Source organism: Mastomys coucha, unplaced genomic scaffold (assembly GCF_008632895.1).
Source record: "Mastomys coucha isolate ucsf_1 unplaced genomic scaffold, UCSF_Mcou_1 pScaffold15, whole genome shotgun sequence".
Taxonomy (NCBI): Eukaryota; Metazoa; Chordata; class Mammalia; order Rodentia; family Muridae; genus Mastomys; species Mastomys coucha.
Window position 1 is genome coordinate 121,561,850 of NW_022196897.1, and position 24,420 is coordinate 121,586,269.

The 24,420-nt window shown below is 41.9% G+C and overlaps 1 protein-coding gene across 3 annotated transcripts; it reads left to right on the top strand.

Moving 5' to 3' along the window:
• The first annotated feature begins 1,080 nt into the window (after positions 1-1,080).
• On the top strand, positions 1,081-21,099 carry Lamp5 (lysosomal associated membrane protein family member 5). Of its 3 annotated transcripts, none has more exons than XM_031372029.1 (7): positions 1,081-1,556; positions 8,890-9,167; positions 9,755-9,927; positions 10,300-10,431; positions 10,558-10,663; positions 11,597-11,785; positions 20,211-21,099. In XM_031372029.1, the coding sequence occupies exons 2-7, from the start codon at positions 9,104-9,106 to the stop codon at positions 20,387-20,389; spliced, it is 843 nt and encodes a 280-aa protein (XP_031227889.1). In that variant the 5' UTR covers positions 1,081-1,556; positions 8,890-9,103; the 3' UTR covers positions 20,390-21,099. The 3 variants fall into 3 exon arrangements, with proteins under 3 accessions (XP_031227889.1, XP_031227890.1, XP_031227888.1); XM_031372030.1 differs by lacking the exon at positions 1,081-1,556 and adding an exon at positions 8,412-8,488; XM_031372028.1 differs by lacking the exon at positions 1,081-1,556 and having other exon boundaries at positions 8,496-9,167.
• The last annotated feature ends 3,321 nt before the right edge of the window (positions 21,100-24,420 follow it).

Sequence of the window (24,420 nt, forward strand, 5' to 3'; positions counted from 1 at the left end):
TCTTTGTTCTACTTTGTTCTTGCTGATTTCACTCCCCTTGTTCCCCTTTCCCTGCATCTAAACAGCCTCCAGCAGGAAGGGACCAGCGGATGCCTATGTGGAAGCCTGGTGCCTACTTTCCCTGGCCACACTCACCACACCCCCGCTTCCTTACTAACAGACACAGTGGAGCCTTACGGTACCTGAGAGAACAGACACTGAAGCCTCGTTTTTTTTTATGGACTCCGAGATTTATCTTTAGATACTATCTGTTCTCCCAGAGAAATTGAGCCCTCTTACGACTGCCTCCAGCTCGCAGACCCTACCTCCCCAGCCAGGTTCCGGCCCATCAAATTGGGAAATGAGGTGATCCATCAGCTGCATCTCCCAGGGGTGTTGCTGGCTAGGAACGCCAGGCAGGAGGCGTGCCCCATCTGTGCGCTTTGGCAAAGTCACCCGGGAATAGCAGGGAGATAGCTGCGGGGCTCAGGACCTCCGGGTGACCTGCGTTGGTGCGCTTAGATTGTTGCTGCGGTTTCCTTGATCTGGCATCTAAAAGCGGTTTGGCTTTGGTTGCGACAGGCGGGCTGCGGACAGCTAACTACCAAGCACCCACACAAGAGGCTTTTCACCAGAAAGGATGCCTGCAGGGAAAATCCTTGGGGGAGAAAATAGATTTGGGCCTGGAGAGTGCACCAGAAGGTGCTTGTCCTGGACCGGAGGTCTGAAGAAAACCTCTGACGTTCTCCTGGCAGAGGCCTCGGAAGTCTCTGGGGGAAAAGCCTGCGAAGTTATTAACTTTGCTTTTTACATTAAGGAAAACAAAAATCAAACAAGCAGTAAACATACAGGGAAAAACCAAATCCAAACGCGATGTTTTCATAGCCATGTATGCAAATTTATATATAAAATTTCAAGGATATATGTATGATGTACATGAAGTGTGAGAGGCTGGAGTTCTAATCTGTTCCATCCAGTGGAGAGGGGGCAAGTCCAAAAGGACAGGTCAGCAGCTGCCAGGTCCTGCAAGTAGCGCAGGGAGGCTCATCCCCGGGGACTGTGTTGAGGACCCGCCTCTTGGAGCCCTCTGGGCACTGCCGCCTCTGAGCTCCCAGAGCTGCCTCTGAGCTGGAGACTTTGATCAAAGGCAGCTTTTTGTCCCTAGATGTGCTTCTTAAAGTGAAAGACTGGATTCTTTTTCTTCTAGTTGGAATGCCTTCCATTCCACCTCCTTCCCCCAGATTTCGAGAAAAGAAGGGGTGAAGCAGAACAAAACCTAACCTCCCCGGGCCACCTGACTCGGATCCCCCACCCCCACTCTGCCTACCAGCGCTGCTCGTTGGCCTTCTCTGCTTTCTAGAGAGAGCAGAAGCCATTATCTGGTTTGAAAGCCTTACTTGGAGCCTAGAGTGTAATCATCATCATCATCATCATCATCATCATCATCATCATCATCATCATCATCATCATCATCATCATCATCATCATCATCATCCAAGCACCACCAGCATCTCATGCGCCCCTGGCATTGGAGTTCTTACCTGGAGCTTAATGGCACTTGGGACAGTTTCCTTGAGGTGAGGACACTGAGCTGGCGGTTTGGGTTTGGAGTGGGGGAGGAAAAGAGAAGTGAATTCTTTGCAACTTGCAACTTGATCTCTCTCAATCTCTCTCTCTCTCTCTCTCTCTCTCTCTCTCTCTCTCTCTCTCTCTCTCTCTCTCTCTCTCTCTCTCTCTGTACTTTAGGGCTTCCTCTGGCTCCAGTCCTTCTATTCTCCTAGCTCTATTAGTTTGGCAACTCTTCCTGGGACACAAAGGATTGTAGAGAAGCTAACAGCACAGGGCTAGGAACCAACAATGTCTTTCCTAGGCTCAGGACTTCATCAGTTTAGTGTAAAGGCATCAAGACCACAGTCAGGTGTGTGTGTGTGTGTGTGTGTGTGTGTGTGTGTGTGTGTGTATCTTATAGTATATATGGCATAGTACATATATACATATAGTAATATCTATTATATAGAGAGTAATATATTACTGTACACATACACACACATCTGATAGAGTACTTGTATCCTTTTATATGGGCAAAAGCTGTTGGGCCTAAATATCACAGGGGCCTGCTCATAATAAGGTGCAACTTGTAACTGAAGGAATCTGCACTCTGATCCAGACTCTCTTACCTTTATGAGGTTCCTAGGTAATTCCAGACAATAGTCTACAGGTCCTGAGCAATTCATATTTAGTGCATACTCCTAGCATTTTTTTTTATGTTTCTCAGTATTTTTACAGAAATTGCCCAGTTTATGTCCCTACTTAAAGTCATAGATATGGGACAGTGTGTACTAGCATCATTTCTTTGGAAAGGTTTGCTGACAGCCAGAGAGGTAAAGCCATTCTTCCCAAATGTCTTTACTACCAGAAATAATCATGAATAACCTGTTTTCTGAGGCTCTCATTCCTGTCACCTTCCTAAAAGTATAGTCTTCGTCCTTTCAGCCTTTGTTATTGTTGTTACTAGAACAGCTTGCAATAGTTTCACAAATGCAGTCATAGTAAAGGTCCCAGACACGGTGTACCTGGCAAAGGGAGTGGGCTACTCAGGACACCCCAGATGCTGGGTTTAAATGGTTTCTACCAAGGCACAAAAGGCTTTCATCTCTGTTCTCACTCTTTTTCCTAAATGCCACTATTGACCCTAGCCTAGCTGTAAGGTAATATGAAAATAATTTCAGGTAGACAATTAAAACAGTAACTAAAACGACCAAGTTTCCTAGAGACTGGCACCTCCTAAAAGAGGTTTTAAGCACTTAAATTATCTCACAAGTCAGGTAACAAATTAATTTAAATGAATCTCAGATTGTCTAATCTTACTTATCCATAATGTAGTTATTTCTTGGAGAGACATCTTAAAGGATAAAATCACCTAACTCCTGAAACTCTTGTCTTAAATTTGCCCAACTTATTAAAGTTCTCCTTGTTCCTAAGAAAAAGTTAGCCATGCTCTATGTTAGAAGGTCTTACACCCCAGATGCTGGGTTTAAATGGTTTCTACCAAGGCACAAAAGGCTCTCATCTCTGTTCTCACTCTTTTTCCTAAGAACCTCATAAAGGTAATAGAGTCTGGATCGGAGTGCAGAATCCTTCAGGTACAAGTTGCACCTTATTATCAGCAAGCCCCTGTGATATTTAGGCCTAACAGCTTTTGCCCATATAAAAGGATACAAGTACTCTATCATATGTGTTTGTATGTGTACAGTAATATATTACTCTCTATATAATAGATATTACTATATGTATATAGGTACTATGCCATATATACTATAAGATACACACACACACACACACACACACACACACACACACACACCCCTGCCTGTGGTCTTGATGCCTTTACACTAAACTGATGAAGTCCTGAGATGATGGTACACGAAGCCCCACCTAATTAACTAAAACCTAGCCAGAACACTTATCCAATGACTTACTTGCAAAGATGGAAATGATTTCTCTGCTCTAGCTCACTACTAAGGTTTGCCTGCTCTTGTCTCTTCAGTCCTCCATGGTGAAGCCATTTGTTTGAGATAAATTCATACATGACATTTCTTTGGGGCTCGCTATAAACATGGCCAATGAAAGAGCCATTATTCTGGTTGTTTCTTTCACTGATTACTCTCATTGTAGAAACAGCTCTTGTAGAAATACATGTAGGAGGAATGGAAGAAATAATAGGATAAAGGCAATCACACCAAGCCCAGGCAGGCTGAGTGCATCAGAAACCCAATCTCAATTTCCAGATCCTTTCTAAGCACCATGGCATTTGGCAGAATACGCACAAAAATATTCTGATGAAAACTTGTACTTCAGCCCTTATCTCCAGTTGTTTTCTATTCTAGAAAGGATTTGAAGTCTATAATGATTGATATAAATGAGATGTTTGTTCTGTAATGAGCTAAACAAAAGAAAGGCTTGGATGACAATGTTTCTGGCTAAGTAAGTGCGTGAGTCTGGTTTAGTGTAGTTGAATTATTCTGCTTCTGTGATTCATGATGTGTCCCTCTGTGTACTTGGCTGGCCTAGGATTCATGTTGTACAGCAGTATCATTTTTATACTTCACTGTAAGGTGGATAGAAACCTCAATATTCAAATTTCAACTGGAACAATGCCCAGCCTTTTCTTTGTGAAGCACATGGGCATGATTTACTAATAAGCAATGTTTCCTGATTTTTATAATTTTGTCTTGGTTCTACGAAAGTCGGCTATAGAGAGGCATCAAAGTGAAAAGTTTAATTTTATTTGGAACAAGTTTTGTAGATACTATTGTTTTGCATATGAGTGAGCATAATATGTCAGAGAAACAATACAGAAGGCATACAGTACACAAAACACCATATTTTCTTTTTTAAAAAGATTTATTTATTTTATGATTACAATGTAGCTGTACAGATAGTTGTCAGCCTTCATGTGGTTGTTCAGAATTGAATTTAGGACCTCTACTCACTCAGGTTGGCCCCGCCTGCTCAGGGCCCAAAGATTGATTGATTGATTGATTGATTGATTGATTATAAATAAGTACACTGTTGATGTCTTCAGATGAACCAGAAGAGGGTATCAGATCTCATTACAGGTGCTTGTGAGCCACCATGTGGTTGCTAGGATTTGAAGTCAGGACCTTCAGGAGAGCATTCAGTGCTCTTGCCCGCTGAGCCATCTCTCCAGCTATATTTTCACATGTAATCCTACTTTCTCCCACCCAAGTTGGAAGTTCTAAATAAGATACTTCATACAGTTGTATGAATATAATTTATAATTTATAATATATTTTGTAACTACTTGTATGATAATGCCATCATCAAATAATATGATTAGTCATAAAAAAGTAATGTAATTGGCAAGTATGTGAATGTAGTGAGAACATCAAAGGACCCTTGGGATCTACTGGAAATCATAACTCTACTGTATGAGTCATACCTGGCATTCAGCATTGACCAGCAGTGCTATTATCAAACCATCATCATCTACATAAGGGTACACATTTACACCATTTATCCTACCTTTTTCACACTCCAGGTATGAGCAATGGATTACATTTATTCTGGAAATCTTGGTTATTATCTTTTTTATGTGTATAGATGTTTTGTCTGCATAAATGTCTGCTCACCATGTATACACCATAGAGGCCAGAAAATGGTATCCTGTTCCTTGGAACTAGAGTCACAGATGTTTAGGCTGGGAATTGAACTGGGTCCTTTAGAAGAGCAGCCAACACCCTTAACCACTGAACAATTTTTTTAGCCCCATTTGCCAATATCTCAAAGTATGATTTATTGCTAAATTTTCTTTCATCACATTTCTGTTTACTATAAAGACCTAAATATATCTTCTTTAAGATGATTAGACAGTTGTTAAATTAAATATAGAAGCAAGTTGCAGATTTAATAATCCAGTTAGTATTCCAAAGAAGAGTCATTGGTGATAAGCTGAATGACTTAATAGATATTTATACATGTAAATTCTGTATACATGTACACATGTATACACACACATACACACACATAGCATTGTTTATTCTATAAAGATGATACTCCCAAGAAGAAAAAAATTAAACTGCTTCTCTTATTTTTACTTTTCTGTTTTTCTTTTTTTGTTAGAGATTTTCTTTATTTACATGTCATATGATACCTCTTTTCCCAGTTTCCCCTGACAAAAAAGAAAAAAGAAAAGGAAAAAATAAAACCTCATTCCCTCCCCCTCCCCCTCCCCCGCTCAACAACCCACCCTCCCCAGCTTCCTGGCCCTGGCCTTTCCCCTACACTGGGGCAAAGAACCTTCACAGAACCAAGGGCCTCTTCTCCCACTGATGACCAATTAAGCCATCCTCTGCTATACATATGCTGCTGGAGCCATTATTCCCACCACTCTTTGGTTGGTGGTTTAGTCCCTGGGAGCTCTGGGGGTACTAGTTAGTTCATATTGTTGTTCATCCTAAGGGGCTGAAAACTTCAGCTCCTTGGGTCCTTTCTATAGCTCCCTCACTGGGGACCCTGTGCTCAGTCCAATGAATGGCTGTGAACCTCTACTTCTGTATTAGTGGGGTACTGTCAGAGCCTCTCAGGAGACAGTTATATCAGGCTCCTGTCAGTCAGCATTTGCTGGCATCCACAATAGTGTCTGGATTTGATGATTGAATTTGAGAAGGATTCCCAGGTGGAACAGTCTCTGGATTGTCCTTCCTTCAGTCTCTGCTCCATAGTTTGTCTCTGCAACTCCTCCCATGGGTATTTTATTCCCCATTTTAAGAAGGAACGAAGTATACACACTTTAGTCTTCCTTCTTATTGAGTTTTTCAACTTGCTCAAATACTCTTTAGTGTCAACAAAGAATTGTTTCTATCAGGAATGAAAAGGAATGGAAAGAAATAATTGTCAAAGAACCACCATTGTACAAATCATGGTGAACAGTTAAAATCATTGGTCAAGACTATTTCTCATCTACTGTTCTTATGAAAATAGACCACCATGAATGACTTTAGTTCATCTTTCATCAAATCATAAGGCTAAGATATCTGCAATAATGCACCATGAAAGAAACCACTATAATCCTTTACAGGCAATTCTTCTGCTTTTATAATGCTATTTGTTTATTTCACTATATTCAATGCAAGTGGTTGGTACTCAGTTAAAGTTTATAAATGGCTTCATCTGTATTTGGTTTTGAATATTTTTCAATTCAGTGACTTAATTGACCTAACCAGACAGCCTATAAATCAGTGGTTCTCAACCTGTGGGTCAGGACCCCTTTTGGGGTCAAATAATCTTTTCACAGGGGTCACCTGACACAAACAGAAAACTTAGACATTTATATTATGATTCATAAAAGTAGCAAAATTATAGCTATGAAGAAACAACAAAAATAATTGTATAGTTGAAGGTTACCACAACATCACTAACTGTATTAAAGGGTCCCAGCATTAAAAGGTTGAGAAACACTGTCTTAAATATTACAGCAATTTTTTAAACATGAAAAATTACATCCTGCAGAAGGTTACAAATGTAAGTAATATGTCATAATTGGAAATCTACCTTTTATTTCCTTATTAAAATAGGAAGGGGAGAATGTTGAGAAAGAAAGAGAAAAAAGGAGAGATTGAAAGAGAGAGAGAGACAGAGACAGAAAGACAGAGAGACAGAGACAAGAGATGCAGAGGCACACAGAGAGGAAGAGAGACACAGAAAGAGACACAGTGACAAACACACAGAGAGACACAAAAAGAGAGGCAGAGAGACAGACACAAATACAGGATAAATGTGTTCTTGCTTTATAAGAACACATTGCTTTTTTACAGTATCTCAGGAAAAATAAGTGTTAACATAGTCATTGCTAACAGAAGATATGTTTTATATATGTGATAAGAATTGAAATTATATCAATCACAATTTGCCTCCATTTTGTGTATATAATCATTTACACTAGATTGTTGCAGTTTTTGATGAAATTTCAAAATGCAGAAAAATACCAAAATATATAGTGCTGCAGTATTAATTCAAGCAGTACTTTACATTTTGAGCTACTACTATCTAATTTTTGATATGAGGAATTTTTTGAAAAATTAAATGCAAAGAATGATATTGGCAGTTTGAAACAAATACTATGTCAGAGAATATTCTTAAATTGATACTTCATACATGTTAAAAATATGAATTATTGATATTTTTAGGTTTCAGCTGGTTTATCATTAAATAAAGTATTGTAATTGTAATAGCAGCCACAATATGCTAAGTCTTAGAGTCAAAGTGTTATGTAAAGAGAAATGATTATGATCCTGTAAGTTTTAAACACGTGATTTTTTTCTATTTTAATTCTAACTGGCCATATGACTTTGAGAAGGTCATTGAATTTCTCAATGTCTCACTTTGGGGTAGGTATAACAATAACCTCTATTTTCCTTTGCTCAGCTTCTAAAGTCAAGGAGAGATTCAAACTGACAACATAGGTAAAATGCTTTGTAGTTTGTCCTTTAACATGACATTGGCTATGACATGTTTAAAGCGATTATTATTTATTGACCTAACACAATATTCTCTAATAAAAGAAATATTTGGACATCATTACAATTAATGAGAGCACCATGTTTATTCCCCCAAAAAAGGTTCATTCTTATTTATTAGAGCAAGAATTAAAAAAAAAAAATCAGCGAACTACCAAAATGCAAATACAGGAATTATCTAGCGATGTTTGCCTTTCTGCTCCACGAGAAGCTTTAGAGTAATAACAGCGTGTTTTCATTACATAACTACAGGTCTTCACTTACACCATAGTTCTAAAATTTCTGTCCTACGAGACCCCAGATAACCCTGTATGCTCACAAGCTTCATTCAGGTTTATTTGCAACCCTCTTAACAGTGATCACAGCTTACTGCATGGAGCTAGCTCAGGCCACATGCACTCAGAGATAGATCTCACTGGCCACTGGGTCCAAAAGGATATGCTGCTTTGTCTGGATCCCCCTTTGAGGAGGTATCATTTTAACCTTATCCTCAGCAGCTCTTGAGCTGGTACAAGAAGATGTCTCTGAAAGCCGGAAACTGTTGCCATAGCATTTTCCTTCTCTGTTCCTGCCTACCTTCCTTCTCCAAAGCACGAACAATCTGAAACAAATCTATTGGTTTGTTTCAAGAGCAGGATTCAGGGCTCTGGCGGTGTTACATCTACACTACATACTGACTGTACCTGGTGGGAGGGTTTAGTTAGTCCGAGGGTGGCATTAAGTTTCCTAGGACAGAGTCATCTTTGCAGATAACATTGCAGAACAGAATACAGACCCAGGGAAAAATTTCCTCCCCCACACCACCCCAATCCCATTGGCCTTCTAGACAAGCCAGATTATAAGTCCTGCAACATAACCTCCTTATTTCCAGAACTCTCAGCGTGGACAGCTCCTGCATCCTGGGTGCTTCCTCTGCAGTGTGCGGTGGGAGAGCCACAGCGCCCAGTGCAGCAGGCGACTATCCCGGGCACTCGCTCCTCCCTGCCCGCCCCCTCCCTTAGCTCACTCTACCGGCCACTTTGAGGGATTTCCTCCCGGGGCGGCCTTTGCAGCAGAAACACATCTGCCTGGTTCGCGGCGACAGCATGGATCTACGAGGAAGAGCCCTTCTTGGTGGAGACAGACTTCGGATTCTCTTAATGTTCTTCCGTGAGTAGTGTCTGGGGACCAGGGGTACGGAACGTACTCTGCAGCAGAGAATCTAATACACAGAATAAAGCCAGGTGATTTTACTCTGGTTCTCTAGGCTCAAAACTGGTCTTTCTGCTTGCGGTTATTTGGAGCTGGTGGGTGTTGTGACCCATCCGTGTCAGAGAACTCCCAGAGAGCCACACACCTGTATGGCATCTCCCAGACAGAGCGCTAGACACGCCGAACTCATGGCTGTGGTGGTGGGGCATAGCACTGCCAAGAAAGATTTAGCTTTCATCGCGCTCCCTCAACCCCCAGGGCGGGCGTGTGTGTGTGTGTGTGTGTGTGTGTGTGTGTGTGTGTGTGTGTTAAAACTCAGTTTTTCAAAAAAGGATTTAATTTTATTTTAGATTCTCTTTTCATCATAAATCATCGGCAGTAAATAGGAGTTTGGTAGCGCTGGACTAGAGAACTGGCTTGCGGAGCACACCGTTTCGAGCAGGGAACTTTGCCGCTCCAAAGCCTGCAGAGAACCGGCTCGGGTGTCCTAAAGCAGAGGGCTAGCTGAACCCGAGAGCGATGAGATTGCTTTGCTTGTTCCACAGATGCAATGGCCCAAACCGTGGCAGAACAAGAAGTAGAAAATCTTTCGGGCCTTTCCACGAACCCCGAGAAAGACATATTTGTGGTGCGGGAAAATGGGACGACGTGTCTCATGGCAGAGTTTGCAGCCAAATTTATTGTACCTTATGATGTGTGGGCCAGCAATTATGTGGATGTAAGGAATCTTTTTCCTCCCCAGCTTGCTCCTAGGGCGGCAGGGCCGAAGGGCACCCTCCCTCCAGGCCCTGCCAAGACCTCAGTCGCCCGCCTCTTCCCCCCAAAACCCTTGCAGGCTGTTCCCGAATGCTGCATGGGGGTTCCGGCTTGCAACGCCTTCTCTCGCCCTGCCTGCTTTAAAAGTAAACCCCCTCTCTGCTCCCCTCCCGGAGGGGTGTGCACGTAAGAGTCTACCCGCATGTTCCTGGACCCCGGAGCGCGCGGGCACAGGAGCGCCCAAACCTGCAAGCTAGAGTTTGGACGCGCATCCCTTCCCGGTCCGCGCCAGGGCCAGGCGCGCTGAGGGGGCGCGGGGCGTGTGTGTTCCCAGCTGATCACAGAGCAGGCTGAGATCTCCTTGACCCGGGGAGCTGAGGTGAAGGGCCGCTGTGGCCACAACGAGTCGGAGCTGCAGGTGTTCTGGGTAGATCGCGCCTACACACTCAAATTGCTCTTTGTTAAGGTAAATTCGATGGGGGAGTGTAGAGGATGGTGAAGTCCCGCGCGAGGCCTTGCGCTGTAGTGGACTCTGGGGTTACCCATCTTAAAGCAATTAGAGGGGTTCACAGGAGCCTCCCCATCTTGTCAGGAAAGTCACAACACTTCCAAAGGACCAGAGGGGACTTGGAAGCTAAGCAAGGTGCAGTTTATCTATGATTCCTCGGAGAAGACCCACTTTAAAGATGCCGTGAGTGGTGAGTAGTCCGGGGGATGGGGGGTTCACAGGAGCAAGAGCAAACCAGAAACACTCATCCTGTCTCTGGGTCTTGGAAGCAACTCTGGGATTTTTGCTCTGAGGTTAGGCAAGCCTGGGATTGCTTGCTCTCCCGGGTCAAAGAGGCAGGAGAACCTCTGTGTGTCCTCAGGAAAATCCTAGGTCAAAGATCCTTCAGACTCAAGCTGAAATCTGACTCACAGATTGATCTGCTCTGCGGTATTAAACAAAACAAGTAAATCCTCAAAACTGCGAGAGGACACTGTGATAGGGTTGGGTGCTTTGCAGAATCGCTCTGTGCACAGGGGTGTAGCTCAGGTTTTAGCTGCAACCACCTCAGGGCAGGTTTTGTATCTTAAGTCATTAGCTTTCCCTGCCTGTTCTCACTCAGGACTTCTAAAAACATCCCAGAGAGAACTCCCAAAACACCCACAATTGAAATAACAATGTTCCTATCTGTGAGCACTATCAAAGACCAACATTTTTTAAATGTATTTTTTTTTTTAAAACAAAAGCAAAATTCACAGTGTCACTTACAGCAAGGCCTTCCATCGTTTAGGTTCTGCTATTGATTCTAAAAGAATCAAACTTGAGTCAGAAAAGGAGAAAAAAATGGGATGGGAACCATGGAGACCTGTGTCACTGGTGTGTCTTCGGAACCACTGATGGAGGCCTTAGTCAAAGGGTCCTGAAAACAGGCAGCACACTGCTTCCAAAATGGAATTCCAAACTAATATCTAATGAGACAGGCTCAAGGACAATGGGGGACTTGGTCCTATCTTTCTTGGAACTCCAGCCCCAGGACTGCAGCACCAGCAGGAGGCATAGGTTCTGAGCTGAGCAGAGAGCTCTCCCTAAGCTTGGAGCAGTGAGTGTGCATCTGACCCTAACCGCCCCCTTGCTTCTCCTGCAGCTGGGAAGCACACCGTCAATTCTCATCACCTCTCTGCCTTGGTCACCCCAGCTGGGATGTCCTATGAGTGTCAGGCTCAGCAGACCATTTCTCTGGCCTCCAGTGATCCTCAGAAGACTGTCACCATGATCCTGTCTGCAGTGCACATCCAGCCCTTTGACATCATCTCTGACTTTGTCTTCAGTGAAGGTAGGTTAGGCTGGGAAGGTAGGCGCTAGGGAAGGTAAAGAGGGCTGGGAAGGGGGGCTTACTGGGCTCCCGGCATGGTGTTACCTGTGTTTCTTCTCGGCTGCGTTGGCAATTTTCACAAGATGTAGAGGTTATAAGGTTTCTGAAATATCCATCCCTACCCCAACCCTTTGCTTCTTTATTCTCTCACTCACTCCTATGGGAGAAATTAGTTAAAGGCAAGTTGATATTCTGTTTATTTCCCATAGGCAGATTCTAATTGCTTTATTTGTACTTTCCACGGGGTTGGGGATTACCAAGTGAATGCAATGATTTAAAGGTTCCTAATATTGGAGGATCATCATCTGACTCACCTACCACTTCCCAAGCTATTCCTCCTTTACCTCAACAAAGCTTGCTTTCAACTTATAACCAAGAGTGTGTGTCCACCACCTCTGAGTAATTACTCCCAAAGCATTTTAGAATTCAGATGGTAAATTTTCCTTGGGGAGAGAGGCCAGATTCTTTTGTGCAGCTCCTCCTTCTCATCTCCCTCCACCTCCTTCTCTCTTTCTTCTCTCTCCCCCTCTCACTCCCACCTGCTCTCTGCCTTTCTCATTCCTTTTATCTTTCTATGGTACCCTTGAATGGGATTCTCAGTCTACCATCTTAATGCTTGTCCATTGTGCATTAGCGTTGGTTATTTTTCTTTCAGCTTTATTAACATCTAACACAGTACTAGGTCAAGACAGATGTGCAGGTAACTGACTAAATAGATGTGCTGATACTCAGTTGACAGAGATTTACATATGTGTATATTTTAGAAGTGGAAATTAAGCTCTAAGGGACAGAATCCCAAAGTTTTAAATATTCACTTATTTATTTAAACATTCACTATATATAATAGTACTATATATTTATTTAATCACTATATAATAATACTATGTAAAAATAGTATACATATTATTATACAAAAATACATACTATTTTACATAGTATTATTTTATACTATATACACACATAGTATGCTAAATACATATACAACTACAATAAAGAATAGAATTACTTCATTTAGAATAAGTGAATTTCATTACATAGAGTTAGTTACATGTTTTCTTTAAAAAACAATTTGTATCCATTTCATGGTTGTAGATGGGGAAGATTACTCGCACACATGGAGACTGTAAGCATGCATAATTTCTTAAATACAGACAGAATAGGACCAGGTAAATTGCAGTATTACCCAGGCATGTCAAGGCTACTAATTGTGGTGTTCTCGCCTATGTAGTGCCCCAGGCTCAGGCTTTAGTGTTCCTGAGAGGAGGCAGGACGCATTTAGAATCACTCACTAGATCTTGTTCCTTTGTGTACAAGGTGCTCTTTTGTTCCTGGATCCATCCTGTCCATGCTTTTTTAGCATCTGTCCACCAGTGTCTTGGGAGAGATTGTTGTATTCCATTAAATGGAATTGGAAAGATTCCTTTTGGGTTGCCTATTCAGGTTCCAGCACTAGGACTTCCAGGGGCTTCCAGTGTGTTGTATATGTATACGTGGGTGTGAGTGGACTGTACCTGCCAGAGGGGAGAATGTATGGTTATATATCTACACAACCACTGTGCTTGTTGTATGCACTTTCAGACGTGTGTGTGTGTGTATGTGTGTGTGTGCATTTATGTTTATGTACATGTGTGTTTGAAAATGGCCAGGGGCTTGTGGTGAAAAGTCCATTGCTTGTGTCAGGAGGTTTTACCTGACATTCTTCACAGCTGCCTATTTAGCCTGCTGTTTGAGGTAAGCAAAGAAGGATTAGTAAAATGGGAAAGTGGACAGTCCCACTAAGGGGCTGAGGGCAGTCAGATGAGAGTTGACATCTTTATTACACATGTTCCTTTAAATGCATTGGATTTAGCTAGAGAACTGACCTTAATTTCAGTGTTCAGAGGAATTTTGAATGGTGGTGAACACAGTTGTGATATTAATATATGGAATCTGCTCCTATAGCCCTGAGGTGGGGCCCCACATGCCAAGTTCTGGGTGATGCTGTTAATTTACAGAAACCAATAGAGGGCACGAAGGCTGAGACATACACAAGCTTTGGTGGGCATGAAGGGTTAGAAGCTGAGACACACACAAGCTTTGCTGGCCATGAGGGGATAGAGGCTGAGACATACATAAGCTTTGGTGGGTGGGGATTAAATGGGGTTAGAGGAGGTGGGCAGCTCTTCATAGTACATAGCACCATCCAGACAGAGTCATAATGTGAAGACCACCATCTTTCTGGAAGGTAATGGAAGATGTGAGACTTCTTGGAGGAAAGAGAGCCATGAATCTAGTGACTTATCAGCAGTGTAGGAGCAGGACCCTGCATAGTAGTGTAAGCCATATGAAGGGATATAGGCAAATGGTTTAGTTGAACCAGAAAAATTCTCATGAATGTCTAGACTAAAGCCCACCTTTCCTGCTATTTAAAACAGTGAGATCAGTTTTCATCTGTTTTGTGTGGTAGATGACACAATATGAGATGATATCAGCAATACTGGTAATGCATTATAAATGATGATGTCCAAAACAAGTTTTGACAGTTAAGTCTCTTTTTTTATAATTCAAAAAGTTTGGAATGTCACATTAATATTTTCTGGACTTAGTTAATATTGACAAAGTCCTGACATTTAAGCAGTTCTCAGGTTATTTTCTGGAAATACTGGAGCTCATTGTAGCTTAGTTATATATTTAATGTTGCTTATATTTTTAACCATAATTTATGACCCACTCATTCAATATATTATAGTTTTGTTACTCAGATTACTCAACTATTAACAAATTGTATATGATTAAATGTACAATAATTTTCTAAAGGGGGATTGGTCATGCATTGTTGAAATGACATTTCTGTAGGTCTGAAGAAACAATAACAATTATATGCCCTAGCAAAAAAATTAACAGTAAGCAACTAAAAACAAGAGTGAGAGGAATTTCTGGGTGCCTCTGTGTGACTGAGCCTATAGAGTCTGCCATTGCTTGGGGCCTTATGACTACAGGCCCTCCCTTATCAATGGGCAACAGCCGTTGAATGAGGTTTCAAGGGCTATACAAAGCATCAGGCTCTTTATGGCTAAACATTTGCCTACTATTTGGGTTGTTTTGAAAATAATTGGGTTTACAAAAATTTATGTCCAGCACTAGCAGGCTTTTGAGCTGAAGAGTCTCAGCCTGCAGTGAAGAGATGGAGAATTGAGGGGGCACATTTGGCTCATTTGTATACCAAACACACTATGCTGTACGGTCACCTGCTGTTCAAAGCACCCTGTGTTTCTCAGCTGGGGTTAATTAACTTGTCCTTCTGCAATTAATTCATAGTCTAACCTCTTGAGGGTCTGGGGATTTCTGGCTGATGGGATAGTAGATGCTTCCCTGGGAGGGAATGAACCACCCTGAGTATTTTAATGGCTTGGGAGAAAGGAAAATTTGACATGTAATGTCAGAGAAACACAATAGAACATGAAGTTTGTCTTGGGTCTCCTTTATTAGAAACTTAAAATTTATGGATATTTAAAATAGAGCACAATTAGACTAGGCCCTTTTTAATTCTCATGAAAGCAGGCAAACAAAAAGATACGAAAGTCCTCATGTACACAGGAGTGTCAGAGGTCCAGAGACTTCATACACATTTATGCTTTGATTTTTGATTGTTTATTTTTTTCAAGGCATTTTTTATTAGATATTTTCTTTATTTACGTGTAAATTTCTCCTTTCACAGTTTCCCCTCCAAAAAACAAAGAAACAAACAAAAACAACAAAAACAAACCCCTGTTGCCTCCCCCCTCCCCATGCCTACCACCCCACCCTCTCCCACTTATTGGCCCTGGCATTCCCCTACACTGGAGCACAGAAGCTTCACAGGGCCGAGGTCCTATCCTCCTATTGATGATCAAAGTTGCAATCCTCTACTATACACATGCTGCCAGAACAATCAGACCCCTCCATGTGCAGTCCTTGGTTGGTGGTTGAGATCCTAGGAGCTCTGAGGGTACTAGTTAGTTCATATTGTTGTTCGTCCTAAGGGGCTGCAAACCCCTCAGCTCCTTGATTGTTTATTTATGTTCCATTTTCTGTGCAGGAAATTGAGCCCAGGGTCTTTCCTTTCCTAGACAAAGGCTCTAACCTTGAATTCCACACCACTGACCCTCTGAGCTTTTGATTATGTTCCTAACAGCTGGATCAAGCAATGCTGCATGTGGAAACTAATGCTATTTTGGAGGTGACACCCTTCACTTTTCTCTATACCACACCCTTGAAAGAAGGCCTTGGCAAGATGCCTTGTCATAAGCATTTTGACAGTCTGTAGATTCCAGACCCTGTAAACATGTGTTTGACATATTTTTACCCCAATGTGGTCTTGCTGTCATGAATTACTGCCTGCCAATGCCTCCAGTGTGAGCAGCCAAAGGGAGGCGACTCCAGCATACACTGCTGAGAATTGTATTGAAGGCTTCTATATGGAGCCTGTGCAGAGGGCTCAGTCATAGCATTCTATGTTCCAGGCACTGTCTTCTGGAGCCAAGGTGCGGTATGTCTTAGAGTTGTCCTCATAAGGGGATAAGAAACTCTGGCATTTACCCATCAATGCTATCCATTACTGACAGCTTCTATAAGGAATCAATTCTCTGGAATTTATGACCTGCCATGTCCTTAAAGCCCATTGAAATGTGTTGGTGTGGTGAAGGCCAAGGAGAAAATGGATGGACCATGTACATGTCTGCTATACTTAGGGCCAGGATGTATGCACCTCCCCTGCCGTGGGAGAGCACAAAGTTTACTGGGAAATGGTATATGCAGCACAACCCATGGTCACAGCACAAAGATGCAGTCAATGATCATTACTTTTATTATTTTTAATATATAATACATAAATCTTGATGAACTGGCCATTCAAGCTAAAAGTTCCTCAGCAAACAAAACTCAAGTGCAGAGACAGCCCACACAATGTAAAAATGATCAAACCTTGTCTCTAGCAACATGGTCAGAAACAGAGGGAGGGATACCCAGCTACACAAAGGTCACCCTGCTGTTTATTCAGAAACAGTTGGGGACTTTAGGAGAGCGCCAGGCAGACAGTTTGGCATTTCCCCTATACTAATAGTGCTTCACTGAGGCACAATAGAGTATAATGTTCCCAGGGAGTGAATACAAATTTAAAACATAGTACAACAAAGGCCACACCCACCAGGCAGAACCTGATCTGAGGGGACACTGTTAAGCTGAGGGGAGTCTAGTTGACTGTTGCAGCTGGCATCAGATGGTCCCTGTAACGGTCTGATCTGTTTCCCAATACACTGGGATGCTATTCATCTTTCCCTGCCATGTGCCATACCCCCAGGCCTTCATTTTTGAGTGATCTAAAGCCTAGGCTAGCCAGAGTATGAGGAATCCCAAATTCTGTGAGGTGGACAGAGAGATACAGGGTCCTGGGGCATGTGGAGACAGATGTTATTTGGACTAAGCTAAGGGATGCTTTTCCCCTTTGTGAGGAAGCTGGAGCCTATCTTGTTCTGTAATCTCTGAGTTAATAATCAGATCACTCACTGCTCAGGATTTTAACTCAGAAGCATACAGAGGTTGGAGATAGTATGCTTGTGTGTGTGTGTGTGTGTGTGTGTGTGTGTGTGTGTGTGTGTGTGTGTAAAATTCCATGGGAGACTGTATCTATTTCATTAATTTATGACTAGTATTTTGAGTATTTAGCATTTCTTTTGGTTATAAATGAAGATCATATAAACAGTGCTAGTCACAGTCGCGGTGACACTGTCACCAATAGAAACCATTGGTTTTCTATTCACAGAATAGTCTGTGCAGGGTTTACAATCACTACTAGTATGCATGTATCAGTAAGGAAGCACATGTGTTCCTGAAACTCAAATTAGTATAAAAAATTTTATTGTCTTTGTAGCCTTCCATGCATTTTTTTGAATTCATAAATACTGTTCTGACTAGATGTTGACAGTTTCATCAAACCTGCTTTAATGGATCATAAGCACCATTGCTTTAAGTGATAGAGAACAGAATAAATTATTATGTGTTAACATTTTATCGCTGAAGTGAAATACCTGAGATAACCTATTTTGAGACAAGATTCCACTCTGTAGCACAGGCTAGCTCTAGACTTGTACACATTCTCTCACCTTTGGCTTCTAAGTGCTGGGATTACATGCCTAAACCACCATGCTGGGGGGCTCTCTCATAATGCTCTTTGGCATTTTTACAGCTCGATTTCTAATCATAGTCTCTCTCTTTCTCTCTCTGTCTCTGTCTCTGTCTGTCTCTGTCTCTGTCTCTCTCTCTCTGTCTCTCTGTCTCTCTCTCTGTGTCTCTCTCTGTCTCTCTCTGTCTCTCTCTGTCTCTCTGTCTCTCTCTCTCTCTGTCTCTCTCTCTCTCTCTGTCTCTCTCTCTCTCTGTCTCTCTCTCTCTGTCTCTCTCTCTCTGTCTCTGTCTCTCTGTCTCTCTGTCTCTCTCTGTCTCTCTCTCTGTGTCTCTCTGTCTCTGTCTCTCTGTCTCTCTGTCTCTCTCTCTCTCTCTCTCTCTCTCTCTCTCTCTCTCTCTCTCTCTGTCTGTCTCCCTCTCTGCTATGCTGCAGTTACACTGCTGAGACAGTTTGTTTTGTTTCCAGTGGTGCTTACTTGGGCACAGCACTTAGCCCAGTGATGCCTCCATTACTCCATGTAGAAAAAGGAAAACAAAACAATGCCATTTTCTTTGTTGAGCTGTAGCATTAGATTAGAGATAACCTTTGTCTTTAAAGTGAAATGTTAATTTAAGATCAATAATCTAAGTGTAGCAGTGAATACCTTTAATCCCAGGAGGCTGAGGCAGGAAGATTATGAGTTCAAGGAGAGGTTTTAAAGTTGTATGCTGGAGTGTAATTTCCCATCCATTCTTGTTAGAGAGGAATGAGTGTATGTCAAGAAGACAATGAGATCACAAGGGATCCAGAGGAGCCTAGCATATAGTAGGGACTCAGTAAATGCTTGCTGGAACATCTTCACCTGAAGCCTCAGTCCTTTGGAAGAGGCATTAAAATCTGAGTTTCTGCTCATAAGACTCAAAATTTTGATGAAAGGACCCCTAGTTATCGACAAAATGTGACTATTAGCAGAGATTTTAGCATTTCTGGTTCCCCTCCTTCCCTCCATCCTTTCTTCCCTCCCTTCCTCCCTTCCCCCTTCCTCTCTTAATGTTTCTCTCCCTTTATTTGGTGTAATATTGAAGACACAGGGCTATTAAATTATTTTGGATTTTGAGAGCATAAAAGCATGACCCAGTTGTGAAGTATTGCTGGGATGTTCCCTCTCAGTCTAAAATGCTGGCTACATGGATTACTCAAATATAAATATCAATCAAGGTGTACAGTATTTAAATTTATAGCACAACTTGAATATATTAAATGTTCGGCTTTTAATGTGTGTGTATCTTAGTGTGTCATGTTTAACGTGCAGAAAATTTGAAACCATGTAATTCAAAACATTGTTACATATACTTGAAGCCCAGACATTGATTAAAGATACAAGCCATCCTCATTGTATTCCAAAGTTCTCTTGCATTCCTCTCCCTGTGTGTGAACACCTTTCAGGTTTCTAGGACCATGGACTTTATTTTATCTGTTCAAGAATGTCATAGAAACTGGAATAACATAATTTGTACTTTTTTGTGCCTGACAATTTTTATTCAACATTAGGATTCTGAAATTCACTTCTTTTCTAATTTATAGCTATATTTTATTCCTCTTTATTGCTGACTGATATTACATTTTATGAATATACTGTAGTTTATTCCATTTTTATAAACATTTGGCTATTTCTAGACTTGACTATTCTCAAGAGTTCCTATGGATATTTTCACTTTAGTCTCATCATGTCCATATATTTTCATTTTTTTCCTCAGGTTGATATAGGTAAGGGACTGTTGGGTTCAAAGGCAGGTGTGTATTTGTCTTCACTAGAGATCACCAGACAGTTTAACACTTTCCTGTCATTGCTAGAACTTGTTACTTTCAGTCTTCTTGAACATTTCGTGTCTATGAGTAATTCTGTGACTGCTAGATTTCAATTAAAAGTTTAAAAATTGGAAAAATGATAGTAGTTATATCTGATTCTAAAACAATAGAAACTTAGTTAAACTCTTCAATTAAATTTAAAATTTAATAAATCGCTGGATTTTTTTTGATGGCTGTCAGGAATCTAATAACTAAGTACTCTCTTGCTAAATGGATATATACTAACAGTATATCACATAGAAATACTAAAGCTAAGTGAAAGGAAAAAATTGACCCACTCAGCTACAGAGGCTTCCCTGAGAGATTGCATTACCTCTGGCTCTGTCCTGCTTCTGGTAGGAGGGCTTAGGATTCAGAACATGTCACTAGCACTCACTGCTTTCTCCTTTCTCCTTTCAGAGCATAAATGTCCAGTGGATGAGCGAGAGCAGTTGGAAGAGACCCTGCCCCTGATCCTGGGCCTCATCTTGGGCCTTGTCATTGTCATAACACTTGTGATTTACCACATCCACCATAAAATGACTGCCAACCAAGTGCAGATCCCCAGGGACCGTTCCCAGTACAAGCACATGGGCTAGGGACCATCAGGCAGACAGCCTCTAAGTCCTGACCCCAAACCGGATGACATAGAATGACAATGGCACTTTATCACCTGTATACAGGATCCACCAACATAGCTACACTCCAACAGGCCCAGGCACCTGAGGCATGCCTGGCCTGTGTCCACGCTTAAACCCAGGGATGGAAAGCAGGTCTTGGGTTTTGGGGGATTAATGGTAGCTGTTGTGTCCATGCTGGGGAATAAGTAGGGATTGATGAGTAGGGTAATAGCTTTCATGCTTATGATGGTTTAACATTGATTCTCTGACTTTGGAAGTCTACAGCACATAGAAAGGAATATGTGGCCCTTGCATTTCAGAAATGGAAACATTTCCTTTGGGAGACCTCTTTAGGTCAGAAGGTACCGGGTGCTTCATTCCCTTGGCCTCAGCTGGCATACTTACACAGTTTTCAATGCACACAAAGTACAACCTCATGCTCCCTGCAAGCAGCAAGACCCCTGAAAGTGACCCATGCTTCTGGCTGGCGTTCTGCATGTCTAGTGATTGTTTTGGGAATGTTTCACTGCTACCTGCACCCAGTGACTCTGCAGCACAAGAACCCGTCTAATGTCACTACGCACGGTTGTTTGGAATTCATAATGTATCGGTTCCAAGCGAGGGGACCTCAAGAGTCAATCCATGTGAGTTTGCTTTTGAAAATGAATTAAAAAGAAAAAAAAAAACCACTCTGGCTTTTGGCTGTTGTTTTTTTGTTTGTTTTTGAAACAAGAAAATAAAACTACAGTGGTTTCTTCAGTAAGCAAAAAAGCAGAGTGGATCAAAATCAATATTTTTCTGTTTTTGCAAGAGTGGAAAACAAAGACAGGGCAGGGATGAGTGAGAAGAATGTTAATTTTCCATAACTTGACTTAGGATTTCTATTGCTTTGAAGAAACACCATGACCCTGGTAACTCTTATAAAGGAAAAAGTTTAGCTGGGCTGTCTTACAGTCTGGAGGTTTAGTCGATTTTCATCATGGTGGGAAGCATTGTGGCACACAAGCACACATGATGTTTTAGAAGGAGTAGAGTTCTACATCTGGATTGTCAGGCAGCAGGAAAAGAGTAACACTACTGGTTCTGGCTTGAGCATTTGAAACGTCAAAGCCCACCCCCAGTGACACACTTGCTCCAACAAGGCTATGCCTATTCCAACAAGACCACACCTCCTAACTCACTCACTCAGCATTCAAATACATGAGTTTATGCAGAACAATCTTATTCAAACCACTACAACAGCTGTGAAAAACAGAATACTTTACAAAGAAGATGGGCTTATTTTGGCTCAGATGCAAAGGGCTTCAGTCCTTGGTCATTATGGAATCATAACAGCCTAGTATGAATCTAGAGCAGAGGATGTCTGTTCATCTCATACAGCTGGGAAGCAAATAAGGGGTACAGGTAGGGGTGAAAACCCCTCTTTGGTTCCTTTGTTTGCTTGTACATCAGTAAGGTTTTGCTTTTTTAAAAAAAAATAATTATTGATTCTTTTTGAATTTCAAATCATGTACCCTAATCCCCCTCACCTCCCCGTCCCTTCATTTCTGCCCTCTATCCTTGCAACTTCCTCCTAAAAGAAAACAAAAATAGAAAAATAGAAAACCAAAACAAAGAATCAACACCCTCCAAGTCCCATTTTGCCATGGAAGTTGCAGTGTGTCACAATGTGTCACACATATATCCTTTTGCCCAAATAGCTTTCCTTGCAAATATTCATTGCAATGAGTCATTGGTCTGGTTGAGGTCTCTGGCTTCTGTTACATTATCAATACTGGATCCTTACCAAGACTCCTTTAGGATATCCTGTTGTTGCCTTGTGTCATGGAAATCCTGCAGCTTTGAATCTGTAGGACCCCTTCATGCATTCTAGTAGTTCATAGATGGGGTGGATGTTTGGGTGAGCCAAAATACTGAATCTGGGCCTGGGAGGAAGCTGAGTACCACTAGGACCATCTCTTTTGCTTTGCCCAGACAGGGGCTGGGCCAGCTCTCCCACTGTTCCTGATCCATGCCACCAGAGCCAGCTCTACTGTGTTACTCAGGCATGATGTTGAGGGGGCCTGACCCTCCAAGTGCTACAGCAGATGAGGAGTTGATCTCAAGTTCTAAGACTATCAGAGCCAGCTCTTCCAAGTGGGCCACATGAGGGGTAGAGCCAGCACAGCACAGTGCTTGGACATCAACATAACCTCAGGTAGCAACCTAGATCAGGGACATCCTCGTGGCATTTGGTGGTAACTCAGGCCACAGACATTGACATAGACTCCAGCTGCAGCAGGACCATGGACCCAGACATGGTCCTCAATTTCAGCCCAGGCCAGAATATCACCATGGTGGCAGTACAGGCCACATAGTTCAGTACAGCCTCCAGACATTAATATGGTTTCAGGTAGCAGTCCAGACCACTGACATCTGGATGGTTTACAGTGGCACAATGGGACACAGCCACCAATCACTGTTACTATTCACTAAGTATTACTACCGTGGTTGTTTTCCAACATGCCATCTTTAACAAGCCAGCCTAAGATCGTATCATAAACTCAGTGTAAGCTCTTTTGAACATAGTCTCTTACTCCCCGTAGCTTTATCCCTGTCTTGATCATGAACTGAGCAAGACAAGGGTAGCCACAGGAGACAGAACTCTGAGCATTTCTATCCCAAGGTCTTCTAGTGAGTTTATAGCTTGGACCAGCTCTGAGCTACGTTCACACCTATTGCCATTGCCTTACATTCTGTAGTTGCTCTTGGAGCAGGAACAGAAGCTGTGGCTCATCTGTTCACATTGCTTAGAGAAGGGAAAGAAAAAAAAGGAAATAGACAAACCACAGATGCTCAATTACCCCTTTAACTGTCATTTTTCTTTTTTACTGGGAATTGAAAACTAAATGCCTCTAGGCACAAAAGGATAATGGGTCTGCCTATCTGCAAATGCCAGACCAGACAATGTATATGTAGATTTCTTTAGGAGGAGAGTGACTTTTTTCTTGAAAGTCATAGGTGGTGGTGGTAGTAGTGGTGGTAGCGGTGGTAGTGGTACATGTATATTGGAATATGCTTGCCCATGGGCACATACACAGAGGCCAGAGGATAGCTGTGGATATATATTTCTATTGTTATCTGCTGTATTTCCCTAAGACAGGAAATAGATTCATACCAAACTTGAAGTTTGCTGTTTTTGCTCTACTGACTAGCCAGTGAGATCCTGAGATCTGCTGATCTCTGATTGTCTTCTCAACACTAGGGTGACATGGACATGTAGCTATATCCAGTTTTTAAAAAAGCAGATCTGAATTCTTAGAACTCAGGTCTTCATGTGTGCACTCCAAGTGCTCTTAGCAGGTTATCCATCTTCTCAGTGCCAAGAGTGACTTTGTTTTAAATTCTTAGCGTTTTTTTTTTTTTTGTAGAATTCCCTTTCTTGCAGCAAAATGTTTCCATTGAGACTGTGTCAGAGGGCAGATACAGTTACTTCCCACCCAAAGTAAAGAAAGTTCTCCAAACTACATATACTGAGTATCCATACTTTCCTAAAAAAAGAAGAGAAGCTTGGAGGTGAGACATCAGACAGACATGAATGGAGAAATGAGAAGGAAGAAGTTAAGAAGCCCGACTGTACTGCGACCTCTGGCAGACCAGAGTGTGTTTTTTGCAGGAGGAGTGTTTATTGCAGAAAAGTCCAAATTATTATTAGACACAAACATTCTCCTGGAATTATCAACTGGGAAAGACAGGTTTTTTTTTTTCCCAAAAAGCTCATTTCTGATCATTGCAAATGACAAACACCCTGGTCCAGACAAACATCTTTAAGTCAAGTTGTCTCAAACTGTAGATTGAAAGCTAGACAGCATTGCAAAATGTCAGCTTTAAAGAACCATCCCACAGAACACCAGTTGCATGCCAGAGACCCTGAAATTGCAGTTCTATGCTGTTTACCAGGTAAATTTGATGGAGAAATGTGAAGATTTTGAGTTACAAAGATGTTACTATTAATGAATACGCAACATCAT